The 15,920-nt window shown below is 52.3% G+C and overlaps 1 protein-coding gene across 1 annotated transcript in view; it reads left to right on the forward strand.

Annotated features, from left to right (window-relative positions):
• Nucleotides 1-1,669: 1,669 nt before the first annotated feature.
• LOC116498657 overlaps nucleotides 1,670-15,920 on the forward strand; it is a 66,842-nt gene continuing 52,591 nt past the window's right edge. Inside the window, exons 1-20 of the mRNA XM_032202993.1 lie at nucleotides 1,670-1,694; nucleotides 2,816-2,956; nucleotides 3,436-3,624; nucleotides 4,087-4,186; nucleotides 4,273-4,358; nucleotides 4,720-4,932; nucleotides 5,347-5,529; nucleotides 6,212-6,400; nucleotides 6,750-6,947; nucleotides 7,173-7,355; nucleotides 7,586-7,774; nucleotides 8,022-8,201; nucleotides 8,293-8,462; nucleotides 8,654-8,798; nucleotides 11,541-11,717; nucleotides 11,894-12,073; nucleotides 12,539-12,721; nucleotides 13,241-13,429; nucleotides 14,065-14,264; nucleotides 14,505-14,568. Coding sequence (XP_032058884.1) covers nucleotides 2,860-2,956; nucleotides 3,436-3,624; nucleotides 4,087-4,186; nucleotides 4,273-4,358; nucleotides 4,720-4,932; nucleotides 5,347-5,529; nucleotides 6,212-6,400; nucleotides 6,750-6,947; nucleotides 7,173-7,355; nucleotides 7,586-7,774; nucleotides 8,022-8,201; nucleotides 8,293-8,462; nucleotides 8,654-8,798; nucleotides 11,541-11,717; nucleotides 11,894-12,073; nucleotides 12,539-12,721; nucleotides 13,241-13,429; nucleotides 14,065-14,264; nucleotides 14,505-14,568 — 3,115 coding nt within the window. The 5' untranslated portion in view covers nucleotides 1,670-1,694; nucleotides 2,816-2,859. The remainder of the gene's footprint in view (nucleotides 1,695-2,815; nucleotides 2,957-3,435; nucleotides 3,625-4,086; nucleotides 4,187-4,272; nucleotides 4,359-4,719; nucleotides 4,933-5,346; nucleotides 5,530-6,211; nucleotides 6,401-6,749; nucleotides 6,948-7,172; nucleotides 7,356-7,585; nucleotides 7,775-8,021; nucleotides 8,202-8,292; nucleotides 8,463-8,653; nucleotides 8,799-11,540; nucleotides 11,718-11,893; nucleotides 12,074-12,538; nucleotides 12,722-13,240; nucleotides 13,430-14,064; nucleotides 14,265-14,504; nucleotides 14,569-15,920) is intronic.

A 15,920-nucleotide genomic window follows, 5' to 3' on the forward strand; every position in this document is an offset into this window, starting at 1 on the left:
TCCACTGGTATTTGCTGTAACTACCTGTGGTGTGATGGTTTTGGGGAGATAGCACCGAGTTCAGGAATTCTGTGGGAAGCGTTTGAAGGAAGAGGCTGCGTAGGGAGCAAGGTGCCCCCAGCCCTTGGGAGCAGGAGAGGTGGGCTGGGGGCAGTGGATGCTCTACCCTGGAACTGCTGCTGCTGCCAGCCCACTTTACTAAATAACCAATTTAAATTGTTTTTTTTTAAATTATTTTTATTTTATTTATTTTCTATTGGATCAATTGAAATTCACATTTTCAGGTTTCTTATGGAGCTGTTATGGTAAGAACATATTTTTCCTTTTTTTTAATTCCTTAAAACACATCTGTCTTCCATCAGAAAGTTAACTGGTGTTATGAATCTCTGGTTTCCAGCCTCTGCAGCTGGAAGCCAGCCTGTCCAGCCATCCAGTCCCTCCACCTTTAATTTTAGCCAAAGCCTGAAGAGCAGCAGCAGCAAGGTGGTGTGTCATGGATGTGGTCAAGGAAAAAAACCTTTTATCCTGCTTACCCTGACTGTGCCTCGGAGCAGGGGGTGCCTCGGGTGCTGCTGCGTCCTGCCTGGTGCTCACGGTGGCTGAGAGCCCCCGGGGAGGTGACGGGCACGGAGCCGCTGAGCTTTCAGCATGCACGGGGGGGGCTTGTTCTGAGCCGTCCAGGAGAAATAAATCAGGCAAGCCAGTGTTTGGGTTTGAGATTAACTGGGTTCTTGTAAATGGTTAGTGGAAGTCACTGCGTGCTCAGGGTACGCATCATGAGCAAGCCTCAGCTTGTGGTGCATGGGATGGCAGCGTTTGGGTGGGTTTTAGAGTCAAATCTGCCTTGTGTTATGGCCTGGGCTCAGGAGAAAGTTAGGAAGGTAACATAGATGTATATCACTGAAAGTGGGAATGCAGTAAATTTTCGGGGAGAAAAAAAAAGCCCAGATCTGACAGAACAAACAGCTAAGTGCAAGAAACGCAATGCAGGGTAACGGCCACTGTGGAGTTCGTGGTGGCAATGCAATCCTAAATGAAACTGTGCAGCCAAAGTGCAAAAGGAGCAAATGGTTGTGGCCTCTGCCAGGACTGTTACTGGAAAACGGGCTGGCAGCGGGGCTCAGCTGCTTCCCATCGCTGACCTGGGCACTCCCTGGGGCCCCGAGCGCTGCCGAGTCCGGTGCTGGCTCTTTGGCCACTGTGACTTCAGTGGGATGAGAGAGGGCTGAGGAAACCTTAATTCTGAGGCTGGCCGTGAGGCTTTTGGGTCAGGAGGCACGAGCCGTGGTGGAGCTGGGGTGAGCCTCTCGAGGAGGCCGTGGAGCGGTGCCAGGCTCTGGGTGCCTTCACCTCCAGATCATTTCAGCGCAGCGCTGGCAGCTGGGCGCAGAAAGCAAACGATTTCACCATCCGAGTGGGCTGCATTCAGCTGCCTACAGTGCCTTTCATTTTGTAGGCTGAACAAACGACTTCCTTCGTGCTTGGAAGAGTTAATAATTTATAGGCGAGCTGGCACAAGCCCGGTGTCTGCAGAGCTCGGCCCCGGCTGCGTGCGGCCGTCTCTGCGCGTGTAGGCGTAGCGCGACGCCTCCCGCGGCTCGGCACTGCCTGGTGTCAGGGGCAGCGGTGAGGAACTCACTCCTCTGCCTCCAAGGAGCCCAGGCTGGTCGGCCCCCCCACTGACGGACCCCCAGGTAAGATGAGTTGAGCCACCCAGCTTCGGGTGCTGTTGCTCTCAGAGCTGTGGTGGAGTTTTGTTGCAGCTCCAGCGGGCACAAGGATGAAGGAATCCAGTCAAAAGCTGTGGTAAGGACTGAGGGAAAGCCAGAAGTGTCAGGTTTAGGGCGAAGGGGTGGAAAAAATAGGGGTGCAAGCTGATTAGAAAGAGGTGCTTTCCTTTCTTTTAGTTACTAATTGGTTGTAAGGGTCACCTTTGGTCTAAGCCTGTGCAATGTAGAAAGCATCAAGAAAGACTGCCTCGTTTGCAGAAGGAAGGCAGGCACTCACTGCACAGTGCTGGGAAGATTTAGGTTCATAAAGGATGATGCTGGGTAGTTAGAGATTAGAGAAAGTTAGAGAGGGTTCTGCCTGATCTCCAGCACAGCCAGGTTAGTCAAATTGCACTTAAATTCTGTTCCGTAAAGCAGTCTCCTGAATGACTTGCATGCTTCGGAGCCTTCCTTCAACTGGTAAAATGTGACAATCTGCGCAACCCTTTTGTGCATATACTTGTAGTTTTCTGTTTAGATATTTTTTTCCTTTCTCTGCATGTAATTTGTTACTAGCGGATTGAATTGACTACAGCAGGAGGATTTCTCCTGTGTGTGGATTTGCTTCCCGGAGATTTATTGCTAAAGCAAAATGTTTTGTCCTTAAGTTAAGTTTCAAGGTGATTTTTCTGGAAGGATAAATGAATTCAAATGACCCTGCAGGTATTAATTTGGCTGTTTGGCTGGAAAGAATTTCTTACTGGTTTAAATGTTCTTACGTAAACCCAACAAGCTATGAAGTATTTGTTACAATCAAAGTGGAGCTTTTTTTTTTGCTTTTTTTTTTTTTCCCCTATCTTTAAAAAATTTTAATTCAAAGCTTCTCACACAATGTGAATGAAGGACTAGCGGAGGAAAGCCTACGGGATGCTTAGCATCCACAATTGGTTTCCCTGTTCCCGTGCTGCCTCTTGGTCATGGGCCAGTGAGGGGCTGTTGCCAAGCTTCTTGTCCCCTGCTGGGGCATCTGCAGCTCCTCGTTCCCTCCTGCCCTATGGGCACTGCATGGAGACAGAACTTCGTTCCCCCCCTGCTATTTTTCACAGGTGGTTGGCCTAGAAAAAGAATGTGGTAACGTCTGCAGGCTGGGATGAGGATGATGCCAGCTCCAGGGGCAGGGAGGCCGAGGGGCCGTGCCACTGTCCTCAGGCTGCTCCTCGCTGCTGCCCTCGTTGTGGCCGTGCAGGGTAAGTGAATGTAAGAGGGGAGAGAGCCCATCAGATAAACTGAGCTCCCTCAGAGGGAAATTGTTTCCCAAGGTTCACAGACCGTTGATGCTCCTCATTTCCTCGTTGTTTTGCATTTCAGGGATTTGGTCAGAAATCATCCTCCTCAGCCTTTTTTCCTTTCCTGTGCAGAATGGCTGTCAGGTTACTCTAGCTTAAAAAGGGGCACTGGTTTGGAGATAGGGAGCAGTTAGTCTGGACTTTGGCTACAGCCTTTCAAAGTGCTGGATGAAGTGTGAGGAGCGAAGAACACCTGGGGTGATGCTCCTTCCCTTTCCCTTGTGGCTGTCCTGAGTCACAGACTCCCTTCCTCCTCTTTGCCTCTAGCTTTAAGGGGTGTTAAGGCCACCAAAGCCTCCTTGCCTGGACCTTCAGAGCAAGGCAGACCCGAACTCCCATTTTTTTTCCCCACATCTTTCTGAGGGTATTTCTGCTGGCAGGTTCCTGCAGTGCTCCGCCACGTATCCCATCCGCAGAACTGAAGGAGAGCTACCAGCACATCACCAGATTTTCCTACTCGGACAGGGTGGAATACACCTGCCGACCAGGTTACACTAAAAGTAAGCTCCGGGCCAGCCTTGTTTGTGGAGAGGATGGTAGGTGGAGAGGACCGACCGACTTCTGTTCACGTGAGTACATTTTCAGTTGATTTTGATTCTGTGCAGGTGCTGTCAGCATCCCAGGGGCTGTGTGGGGTGGCAGGAGCTGAGCGAGGGTGGCACAGCACCGGCAGTGCTCTGCTGAGCACCAGCAACGGCGGCAAGAGCTGAGATCTGCTGCCTTTGACCACTGACTCTGACTATATTCAAAGGCAGGTTCTTCTGCTCAGGCACTTAGTAACTCTTAGTTCAAAACAGGCTTTTTAAACTGTCCGTAAGAGAACCCTTTAGCTGTAAAGAAATGCTTGGCAGAGGTCCTGCAACCTCCCTTAGGCTGCAGGGGCTGACTGCAGGTCGTGATACAGGGTAGGATTTAGGGCATGAGGGTCGTCCATCCCCTTGTTAAATATTGGAGGGGTCTTCTGCTCTCCTGCTGGATTTTCCTGCTCCTTCAGGAGCCAAAGCCCTCACCCCGGTCCTGTTGTCCCTCAGCCAAGCCATGCAGCTACCCCGGAGACCTGGCCAACGGCAGACTTGTGGAAATGGAGCAGTTCACCTTTGGCTCAATAGCCAACTACAGCTGCGACATGGGGTAAGCCAGCAGTTGATGTTTTAGGCAAAATCAAAAAAATCATCACTGAGCTTGACAAGAAATTCCCTCCCCTCTATTTCACACAGGTACAGACTGATCGGAAATTCCCAACTTCATTGTGTGCTTAAAAATGGGCAAGTTACGTGGGATGGAGACGTTCCCTTCTGTGAGCGTAAGTCGAGTCCCCCAGCTGAGCTGCTCTTTAGATGGTACTGGGGATGCAAAGAGAAGCAGTCACTTTACCCCGCGGAGGACTTTTGTAATTCATGGCCTGGTGAAGCCTGGAAAAACATTTTTTCTTGGTGTTTTTATTCCTGTGTCACCCTGTGAAAAAGTCGAAGCAAGGCAGCTGCATGTAAGAGGGATTACCCCAAAGCCACCCAGTTGCGAGGCAGAGCTCTGCTGAGTAGGGCCTGGCATGTAGGGGACCTGCCTTGAATTTCTGACCCCTCACTCATTGTATTTCAACTTCTCTTTTACCAGACCTTTGATTAAAAGGAGTCTTTCACCTTTTTTTTTTTTTTTTTTTTTAGCAATCCCATGTTCACCCCCTCCAAAAATAGAGAATGGAGAGCACAACGGAGGCGACGTTGCCGTCTTCAGCTACGGATCCTCCGTCACCTATCAGTGCAACTCTGCTCGCAGGGGGGAGAGAGCCTTCTCGATGGTGGGGGATCCCTCGATTTTCTGCACGACTGTGGATAACATGAACGGCGTCTGGAACAAGCCAGCCCCGGAGTGCAAAGGTGAGCAGCAAAGTGCCCAGGCACCGCAGTAGCACCAGCTGGGGCTGGGGACTTTGGGGCTGGACCCGATGATCTCTTGAGGTCCCTTCCAACCCCTACAATTCTGTGATTCTGGGTCTTATCTGAGCTTTGGGAAGAAACAGGGTGTCAGCAAAGAATTCAGAAATCTGCTGTGGTGCCTGCTGCCTTTCCTTTGCTCTTGTGCTTTGCCTTAATAGATGTGTGGAAAAAATAAATAAATAAATATAAAATGCTGTAATATAGAATTAAGAGTTCAAAAATATCATGTCAGCCTGCTACCTTGTCCTGTCCATTTTCAGCCCTTTCCACAAATGTGCGCTACGAGAAATGCTTTTAATAACCTCCCCTGTAAGCGTGGCTGCCCGCGGGCTGAGCGCTGGCGTTTCTCTGCAGTGGTGGGCTGCGAGCACCCCCGGATCGAGAACGGGAAGCTGCTGAGCGGGTACAGGGCCGAGTACACGTACCGCGACACCGTCATGTTCGACTGCGATTTCCGCTACACCCTGCTGGGCAGCGACACCTCCACCTGCAGCGAGGCCGGGAGCTGGGAGCCGCCGCTGCCGCTCTGCCAGCGCAGTGAGTGCCCGACCCGCACAGCAGTGTGCAGGGCTGACAGCAGAGCCTCCAAGCGTCAGCTGGCAGGACTTCATTTTTCATAGTTTTATTGTTTTATTGTATTCATGTATTCATGTTTTATTTTACTTCACTTCACTTTAATTCCCTTTACTTCACTTTATTTTTTATTTTATTCCTTAGCAAATCTGTTGTGCCACGGTGGCTTTTGATTTCCTCTTTCCTGGCAGCATGCTGGAGATGATACAGGAATGGGATATAGGAATGTAGGTGTAGGAATTTACAACTTCGGGCCATAAAAGCTAGAGTCTTGTCCTGCTCAAGCTGGTGAGCATTTCTCAGTAGAATTCAAAGCGACTAAGCTGACCTTTCTATATTTAATATTTTTAAAGGTCATTGGCAGGTGAGGGCAGAGCCTCACACAGTATAAACTTCGTTAGAAATCTCACCTCATTATAACATAGTAGTGTAAATTACTGCATGGTCTGAAACTATTTGTACATTTTCATTTATTTCTGCTGCATTCACTCTCCAGCATCACTGAACTCAGGCAATTGCCTTAAGTGGATCTCAGAAAGAACAACGTGAGCCCCTGTTTTTCCCCAAATTCTCTTTTCTGCATGCTGTTACGGGCCTCACTGGTTTATCGCTGGCAACGTCCTCAAATGGCTGATTTCACTCCTAGGCAGCTGCGATGACCCTCCTGACGTGTTTAGGGCTGTTAAAGCGAGACTCGCGGGCAATTTGTTCCCTGCTGATACTGTGGTTACCTACGAGTGTGAGACGGGCTACGAGTTCAGCCCTGGAGAAAACACGCGGCACATTAAGTGCCTGCCAGACCTGACCTGGAGTGAGGCTCCCTCTTCTTGCAACAGTGAGTGCACGTCCCTTCAGCTTCATTTCCCATGTGGTTGGGCAAAGCCGTCCCCAAATAAATAGTCTGCAACCTGCTTCATTTACCACCACGTCTAAGGCATGGGCTGGCTTGGTGCTGCCCCACCAGCAGCTGCCAGGGCCCCCAGGAGAGGAGGAGGAGGAATGAGTGTCCAGGAGAGCTCCTGATGGGCCTGCCTTGCCCGTCAGCTATTGTGGGAGGATGTGATGACTTGTTGTGTATGCCCAGAAAATAAAACTTCCTCTAGGAGTGTCAGAAAATGGACATTTGTTTGTCTTACAGAGCCTTTGCTATGATTTCTCTCTTGCTAATATTCAGCATTTCTCAGAAATTAGTTGCCCGGATCCAGTAGTCGCGAACGCAAGGCATGTAAATGTGTGGTATAAACCCGTCAAATACATGTATGGAGACACCGTCAATATCAGGTGTAACGAAGGCTATGCTATCCAGAATTATGGCAGCAACGTTGTGCTTCAGTGCACAAACAAAGGCACGTGGGATCCGGCAGTAACAGAGTGCACCTCAGGTAGGCAGCGCTGGTGGGGCGTGTTGGCTGGCTGACTGCTGATTTCTGCCTTCTGCAAAGATTTGGGTCACCCTGTACAGTGTCCCTGTCTGCTACCAGCACTGGAAAAATGTGTGCAGAAATCTACAAGCCTTAGATGCTGATAGCTGTCTTTTCCATAGAAAGCTTCTTCGCTGGAGTTCTTTCTGAAAATATATGAAATCCTTTATTTTCTTCTGTTTCTAGAACCTCATTGCCCACAGCCCGTTACTGACCATGGGCGAGAGGTTTATAAGAGCAAAAACGACTACAGCGTCGGGACCCGCGTGAGGATGGCGTGTGATGAAGGCTACGTCCTCAGAGGCGACGAGCAGATCGAGTGCACGGCTGACCAGAACTGGACTCCCTCGGTGCCGTTTTGTGACAAAGGTACAAGCACAGCAGCAGCATCGCCAAGGAGAAATCGTGGGTGGTGGAAGGGGCTGCGCTGAGGCCTGACCCAGCAAGAAGCTGGGCAGCGACCCCACATGTGTTTTTGTTCTTACAAGCATGAAGTTGACCCCTGCACTGATTTCTGATTTGGTTCTCACCTGAATGCGACAATCACACATTTTTTTTTAAGTTTTGTTTATTTTGTATCAATTCCTGTTGTTTCATAGGCTGTGACCCCCCTCCACAAATCACCAGCGGGCAGTACATGGGCTCAAGATCAGGGGCCTTCCCCTACGGATCGGAGGTGACGTACAGCTGTGCCGCGGGTCTGTCCCTCATCGGGGACAAGTCCATCTACTGCACCTCCACCGACGGGGAGAACCTGGTGTGGAGCGGCCCTGCCCCGGAGTGCAGGGGTGAGTCGCTTCCCTATGGGGTCACACTGGGACCTGGGTGCACAGAGGGACCTGGAGCAGGGCTGCCGGCTCCTCCTGCTTCCCCTGCAGGCTGTGGTGTGAGCTCGGCACCTTGAGGTTGGCATGGGGAGAGGAGACGCCGTTTCTCCCGTGTTGGGTGCCCCAAAGTGCTCAGGGCGAGCCCCGCTTTGTGTCCCAGGGCAGGGCGGCACCCGGCCTGACGCAGCCGTGCGCGCTCTGCCCGCAGTGGTTCGCTGCCCCAGGCCTGATGTCAAGCATGGAAGGATGGCTCCACTGAGACACACGTTCCCCTACGGGGTGTCCGTGCACTTCTCCTGTGATGAAGGCTTTGTGCTGCGTGGTGAAGCTGAGACCCAGTGTACAGCCGACAGCACCTGGCAGCCGCCGCTGCCCTCCTGTGTTGCAGGTGGGTCCGGCACCACGCATCCACCACCCTGGAGCTGGCAGGGCATTTTCTCCTCCTGTTACATCATTTTTGCCACCTGTTTTCCTTCCAGTTCAATGTTCTGTGCCACAGACTGAATGGCATATGAATTTGCCCTCCTATAAGCAAACGTACAAGGTGAATGACATCCTGTACAGCCCCTGCGGGAATGATAGGTATCCTCCAAAAAATTTTCCAAGCACCTGCTCAGCTGATGGCACATGGATACCACCACCCAAGTGTGTGAGTACCACTTTCTGCCCAGGCTTTGCATTTTGCCCCATTCGTAGCCTGGAACAGCACCGGTCCGACTTCATTAATGTGCCTCGTTACCATAGGGCTGGCACGGTGGCGGGGCTGCATTAGGAGGGGGATGCGTCCTGCATAGGTCCCTGCCGTGTAGCCTCACGCCCTCTGTCTTGGTTCTTTTAAAGAAAACGCTTCTCACGTGCCAGAAGATTCTGCAAATCAAAGAAACTTTCCTGTGCGGCGTTCCTCTGAATGAACTGAAAACTTTGCTGGAGGTGCAGAAGCTGTACCTGGAGATCCAGAAGCTGGAGAAGGAGCTGGGAAGCAGAAGCAGCAGCTGACTACTACAGCTGCTTGATTTCATGAGAACCTCCTCCTTTGCGTGACGAATAACGTGATGACTGAGGATTTTGTATGACCTTGTAATTCACCCTAATACTTAAGTAGCCAGAAAAAAAAAAAAAAAAAAAAAAAAAAAAAAGTTGGTGAAGGAATAGATTTTATTTTTTTTCCAGAAAAGGAGTCAGAAGGTCTTTTGGCTCGTTCTGCTACAGCTCACTGGGTTAGGTTTGTACATCACTTCATACACTTTAAAGCTTTACTTTTAGGTATGTTTGTTAGCCTCTGTTCACATACATTATGTGCATTGCTGTGAACAAGTGTTTAACTGCCCAGTTATCTACAGCCTTCAGAACTGGTACAATGAGGAAATTTTCATAGCCTGTTTTCTAGCAAAACAAGAAGCCCAAGCAGGACAGTTCTGATGGAGCAGAAGTGCCACTTGCTGCTTCTTTGTGTGTCCCCCCTTGCACCAAGAGCAGTTGTTGGAAATAATTTCAGCTGCTTCTTTCTTTACAGTTTAATTTCTGCACTGTCCAGCAAAGGGGAAGTGCTCCACTGACATGGATCTTGTGATCGGAGCAGTATTCCTTCTCTGACAGATTAAAATAAAGCTGCAGTTCTGATGACAACTGCGTCTTGTTTTCAATAACTCTGTCCTCTCTGCACTAAAGCAAGGGCACGTTCTGTACTCTCTGCTTGCTCAGACACAGTTCTGCTGTTTCCCAAGCACAGGGCTGCCTGGAACAGGGTGTGCGAGGCCATCTGCTGCCTGTCCCACTGCCCCTCCTGGGTCCAGGTGAAAAGACAAAGGGAACACACAGCTCTTCCCTGCATGCCCACCAGCAGCTCCTTCTGCTCCAGAAACGAGGCCAGCACGGTGCAGAGCAGCTCTAGCCACAAATTAGCTTTATTCCCCATTGTCCCCACCGCGGAAGAAGGCAGAGCAGCGTTCCTTCCCTTACTACAGCCTCGCTGGAGGATGCAGGGTGGGCAGCCCTCACCCCAAGCAGGACAGAAGCACCACTGTGCTGTTGGCGTGGCTGCCTGGCCTGGCCCCGACTTCCTACAGCTGCTTCCCCTTCCCCGGGGCTCCTCGCCTTCCCCGGCACAGTCGGTGCTCGCCCAGCAGCTCCTGCACCATGCGGGTGCTTCGCGGCTTGATGGGGCCACTGCTGGCAGTGGCAGTGCTCGTGCTGCAGCCCGCTGGGAGTCTCGGTGAGTGTCGCTCCCCTGCCCAATTCCAACGCTTCCATGGCTCAGCTTTGCTTTTCAGTCAAATGGGGAATCATCAGGCCGGGAAAGTTCAGCGGGAGACCTGCCTCTGGCTGGAGGCGCTGCTGATTTCTTTCTGACGTTCTGGCAAAGCTGCACTGAGCCCAGTGCTCCTGCTAACTGCGCATTTCTCCCGCTCAGATGCGCCTCTGGATGCTCGCAAAGAGCCACCCAAAATTCCCAAATGCTTTCCTGTAGTCTGGCTCCCCCCAGCCCGCACCCTTGCGAAGTAAGGCAGCTCAGGGGCTATAAGCTTGTCTCCGGGGTAGCCCAGGGCCAGGTCCTTTGTCTGCTGAGCTTTTCACAGGCTGAAGCTCAGGACTTTATTGCAGTGAGCACATCAGCCTGGGGCTCACTTATCTGTGTGGTAGCCGAGAAGTTGTTGCCAGGGTCAGAGGATGTCCTGATGTTCTGAGGCTCAAGATGAAGGTAAGTTGGGGAGACTCAAAAAGAAGTAATAGTCTGTATCATTTAATTACAAGGGTCATAGTTTGCAGTTTGAGCAGTGTCAGGAGCGAGGCTGATGCGTAAGCACGGAGGTAGCCTGCAGACATCCTGAAGGCAGCTGGCCCCTTGTTGTCGTGCATCCCACAGGCTGGCTGCAGGCGTGAGAAGTGGAGGTTTGCTCGCTAATGACCCTCAGAAGAGGAATAACTCGCAGTTTCTGCCTGGAAGTTGACATTTGCTTTGAAAACAGGCTTTATAGGAAACTGCTCTGCTGTGCCAAGTGCTCCCCACTGCCTCCTCTGCCTTGTGCAGCTGCTGCCCCCAGCTGAGCACTGCTTTGCTCCTGTTTTCTTTAACTCGTGGTCATTCTCAGACGCCCCCTGCCCCAGCCAAACCTTACCACTGGGGTGCAGATACCTAAGCTGAGATCTGGGGAAGAAACAAGCAGGTATGGGGACTTTCCACTGAGTGCAAGCCTGGGTAGGGTATCGAGGGCAGGTATGCTGGTGCATAAGGAACCCCAGGTTTATCCACCTTTAATTTTCCCCTGCTAGTACAGTTTGTAACCAGCCCCAGGATGTTTCTCGTGGCAGGTACAGTAGCCAAAGAAGGTTTTTGTTTGGGCACCAGTGATGGACACATGGGCTGGAGGTTAAGTGTTGTTTGTGAGCCTCTCATTTACCTTAAAGCTGGAGGCAGGGCTCCAGCACAGCAGGGTCGCCCACCCAGGGCATGCAGCGTGGTCATACCCCAAGCTGCCGGAGCAAGTGGTGTTTGGAACAGGCAGAAATAGAGATCGGTTGTCTGTGAGCGATGGAAGGGCTACACCTCTGCAGTCCTGGTGATGACAGCTTCTCAGGCATGCTCGTTAACCCTTAATCTCTCTGCCTCGGTTGCTGCAGTTGTTACCCTGATCAGTTTACCAGGTGGGAGTGCAGTGACCGCAGGTCACCGCAGCTGCGATCAGTAAAAACACCCCCACAAAGTCCTTGTCTGTCCTCTGCTCTGCAGAGCTGCAGTGTCAGGTCCCACTTATTGCACACGGACGGCTGAGACCCGTGCAGAACTTCACCTCGGGCAGCGCGGCCATGGTCGAGTGCGACGCTGGCTACGTCCCCGCAGGCACCGGCACCGTGCGGTGCCTGTCCAGCGGCAGGTGGCAGCCACGGGTGCCCGCCTGTGTCCCAGGTACGTACAGGTTCCTCTTCTCCCTAATTCATCTCCTATGTGTCATTTTGTGAGCTTATTTCGCTAAAAGTGTGTTGGGGAGGGATGGGTCCTGCCAGAAGCAGGGCTCAGCCCTATCCCCGGTGGGTCCCGGGGAGCCCCGGTGGCTCTGAGCGTCCTCCCTGCCCCGGCACCAGGTCGCTGCCCTTCGCCTCCTGCCCTCAGCTACGCCGACCGAAGCCCTCAGCGCGAGTTCCTGGTCGGTTCGACCGTCACCTACTTCTGCAGAAACGGGTACACTATGATCCCTGAAGTATCTCCGACAATTACTTGTCTCAAAAATTTCACCTGGTCCTCAATCCCAACGCTTTGCCAGAGTAAGTGCCCCGTTTTCTTTGCCTCACCAGCAAAGCAGCTATTTAATGATGGGGAATACCATCATTTTCTAAACATCCACCAGCAGTGCAGTGCCACAAGGCACAGCGCGATATAGCAGTGTTTTGGCTCTCAGTGATAATAATTTTGCTGTTCAATGGGTGGCATGGATGAAAAGAAATATCTGAATCTCATTCTAATCATTTAGTCTTTCAAACAATGACAGTAACGTCGTTCCTCCAGTGCCATCTCTAGCTAATTGCGGGGTTCATACAGCTCTGCCTTCCAAGAGAAATGGCTGTTATCCCGTAATTGCAGTCCCTGAGCACGCCAGGGCTGGCTGGGGACGTCTGGCAGGGTCCCTGGGTTAACGAGCCACCCCCATGGGGAACACCCTGGTGTGGATGTGTCCTGTAAGCACTGTGTGACCCCATCCCTGGAACCTTTCTGATGCCGGTGTTCCTCAGTGGTGCAGTGCCCGAACCCCACCATCAGCCACGGGCAGGAGATCAACGTGAAGGACGCCAAGTATACCTTCGGGCGCCAGGCAGCGTTTCAGTGCGACCCTGGCTACGTGCTGTGGGGCAGCCGGAGGGCTCAGTGCGGGTCTGACGGGACGTGGAGCCCCCCCATTCCGTTCTGTGATAAGGGTGAGTCCGGGCGGTGTCTGCTTGGGGTGGAGCTGGGGACTGCATCTCCATAGCCTGGGGAAGAGCAGTTAGAAAAATGATACAAATCTGAAATCTCTGATCAGAAAAGGCCATGTTAGAAGGGGTCCAAGTCACAGCATTAAATGGTTTTAATGTATTTGCTTTCTAATCAAGGTGCTGTGTAACGAGCCTGCAGCCACTTTCTTAGAGGACTGTTCAGGGGTTTATAATGCTGGAAAATCCCTGACCCAGTTTATGAGCAGGCTCTTTTATCACGAGGGAGTGGAGGGGATGGAGACCCACGCTGTGGTGTGGGGTTGGTGGGTGAGTGTGTGTGGCTGCTCCATGTGGGAGCACCGGCAGAGCTGGGGCTGAACCTGGCGAGGAGCTGGGAGACTTTGAGCAGAGCCTGGCCAAGCATAATACAGAGACCTGGCTCCTCCTGGTACTGCCATCACTTCTCCACCTGGTGACGGGCTGAAAAACAGCTTAACTTTTCTTTTCTCCTCCCTCTTGCAGTCTGTGACCCCCCTCCTCAAATCACCAGCGGGCAGCACACGGGCTCAAGATCGGACCTCTTCCCCTACGGCTATGAAGTGAAATACAGCTGTGCCACGGGTCTGTCCCTCATCGGGGACGAGTCCATCTACTGCACCTCCACCGACGGGGAGAACCTGGTGTGGAGCGGCCCTGCCCCGGAGTGCAGGGGTGAGTCGCTTCCCCATGGGGTCACGCTGGGACCTGGGTGCACAGAGGGACCTGGAGCAGGGCTGCTGGCTCCTCCTGCTTCCCCTGCAGGCTGTGGCGTGAGCTCAGCACCTTGGGGTTGGCATGGGGAGAGGAGACGCCGTTTCTCCCGTGTTGGGTGCCCCAAAGTGCTCAGGGCGAGCCCCGCTTTGTGTCCCGGGGCAGGGCGGCACCCGGCCTGACGCAGCCGTGCGCGCTCTGCCCGCAGTGGTTCGCTGCCCCAGGCCTGATGTCAAGCATGGAAGGATGGCTCCGCCGAGACACACGTTCCCCTACGGGGTGTCCGTGCGCTTCTCCTGTGATAAAGGCTTCGTGCTGCACGGCGATGCTGAGACCTGGTGTGCGGCCGACAGCACCTGGCAGCCGCCGCTGCCCTCCTGCATCCCAGGTGGGTTTGGCATCGGGGTGCAGCACGGCTTCGTCAACCCCTCCTGCACACCCTGGGGGTGTAACTTTGCCTTAATGTTTGGTTTTGTGACTCCGTAGACTTAAGTTCACCTGCACTGATTCATTCTTCACTAATTTCATATTTTTTTCCACCAACATAACGACGATCCCCTGGCTGTGCTGCCCTCTGCTGTGTGCTTTATTTTCAGTTCAGTGTCCGGAACCGCAAGTTGTCAATGGAAGGCTGAAAAACGCCCGTGACAGTAAAACATGGTACCCAGCAAACACGACTGTTACTTTTGAGTGCCTCCATGGGTACCGATTCTCTGATGGAGGACCTGCTGCTTTCGGAGACACCGAGACAGCCACGTGCCTGGCTGATGGCAACTGGACACCGCTGCCCAAGTGTGTAAGTGGCATGGTCTGAGTTTCTGGGTGAGTGCTGCCTGATTCCTGATATAAAAAAATTATGGTCTGAACCTCTTAAAGGCTTTGGCTTTATTGCCGTGATGTGGGATGCAGGCTGCATTAGGGCAATGCAAGGCAAATTGGGCAGACAGGCGGCCTCAGAGCTGCAGTGTTTGGCTCTCTGTCCACCGCCGTGCAATCATACACGCCTGTCTCTGCTTTTTGTTCCACTTTTTTACAGAAGAAGCAAGGAGAGGCTGATATTTGTGAAGAGGCTGGGCATATTAAAGCGGCCTTTGAGTGCGGTGTGCCTATGGAGGAAGTGAGAACTCTGCTGGAAGTACAAAAACTATTCCTGGAGATTCAAAAACTAAAGGTCGAACTCGGGCTCTCAAATAAGATCATCCTGTAACACGCACTGTAATGAATCACCTTTCCTTTGGACACAGTTCACGCAGTCAGAGCATCTATAAGAAGACTCTTAGTGACTCCATAGTTCATGCTTGTATGCACAGAACCAGAGAAATAATAAACAGTGGTTGGGAGGTTGCTTTTGTCATGCTAGGTGCTAGAGCTTAGGGAGGGTTTTGCTCTGTTCCTTAAATCCACAGGCTTGATTTGCTCTATAACAAACCATTTTCACTTTTCATTTTAGCAAGCGTAATAAGGTGTTATGTTGACCTTCCTTGAGTCACGGAATAAACCGTGCTAGGCCAAGGGCAGTGGAACCGGAGCCCAGGGAAGCAAATTCCTGGCAGAGCCGAGCTGCCGGCCCCTGGAGGCGGCTCTGCAGCAAGCTGCTGCCCGGCAGCCCCTGCCCACTGCCCGGCGTTAGCACACCTCACCTGCCCAGAAATAGCCCGGGAGTGAATATTTAACTGCGTCATTTCCTGGTGACCCAGGTCACGGCTTCTACATGTATTCATCTAGCTAAGGGCAGTTATATTTAAGTGTGTTAGAGGAGGCTTGCAAAGCCTATTTGCTTATCCCTGGGATTTAAAAGAGGCAACAGGTTCTGGCAGGTGCTGCTCTTGACAGATAGCTGGGTTGGTGTCATCTTCCACATCCCTGTGTTTGCAAGCAAATGCTAAGAATAGATGTTGTAAGTTTAAGTGGAACGAATCAGACAGCAATGATTTTTCTTATTCAATAAACGATCATCCTCTCGCTGTGCCCGCGTGGTGAAGGAATCAGGCTTTCTGTTCAGGTGTACGATAAAAATGGAGATGTGTGTGCGATTTGTAATCCCTCACAGCGGCCATAGGGCCGGCAGGGTTTTGCTGTGGCCAAGCAGTCCTGCTGGCTGAGAGCCGAGCCTTGGTGTCTGGGGAGGGCACGGGGCAGGCAGCAGGGCTCAGCGGGAGCCGGGAAGTGCTCAGCTCCTGCCCAAGAGATTTGCAGCGGTACGTCCCGGTGAGTCGCACGCTTTTAGGAGTTACCAGCTCTGCTTTCAAGGTTACTAGAGCCCAATGCGCAATGCCCTGGGAGGAGATGGCGTCTCCCACAGCATGCACAGAAGGGTGCCTCGATCATACATCCTGTGCTTCCCCGAGGTGGGGCGAGGGAACACGATAACGGGCGGCAGAGCCCGGTGTCAGCCGGAAAGCCATGCTGCGCCCCGGTGCTGCACCCTGCTCCTCCCACGCTCTGCACACCT

Source organism: Aythya fuligula, chromosome 25 (genome assembly GCF_009819795.1).
Source record: "Aythya fuligula isolate bAytFul2 chromosome 25, bAytFul2.pri, whole genome shotgun sequence".
In the NCBI taxonomy this organism is placed as follows: Eukaryota; Metazoa; Chordata; class Aves; order Anseriformes; family Anatidae; genus Aythya; species Aythya fuligula.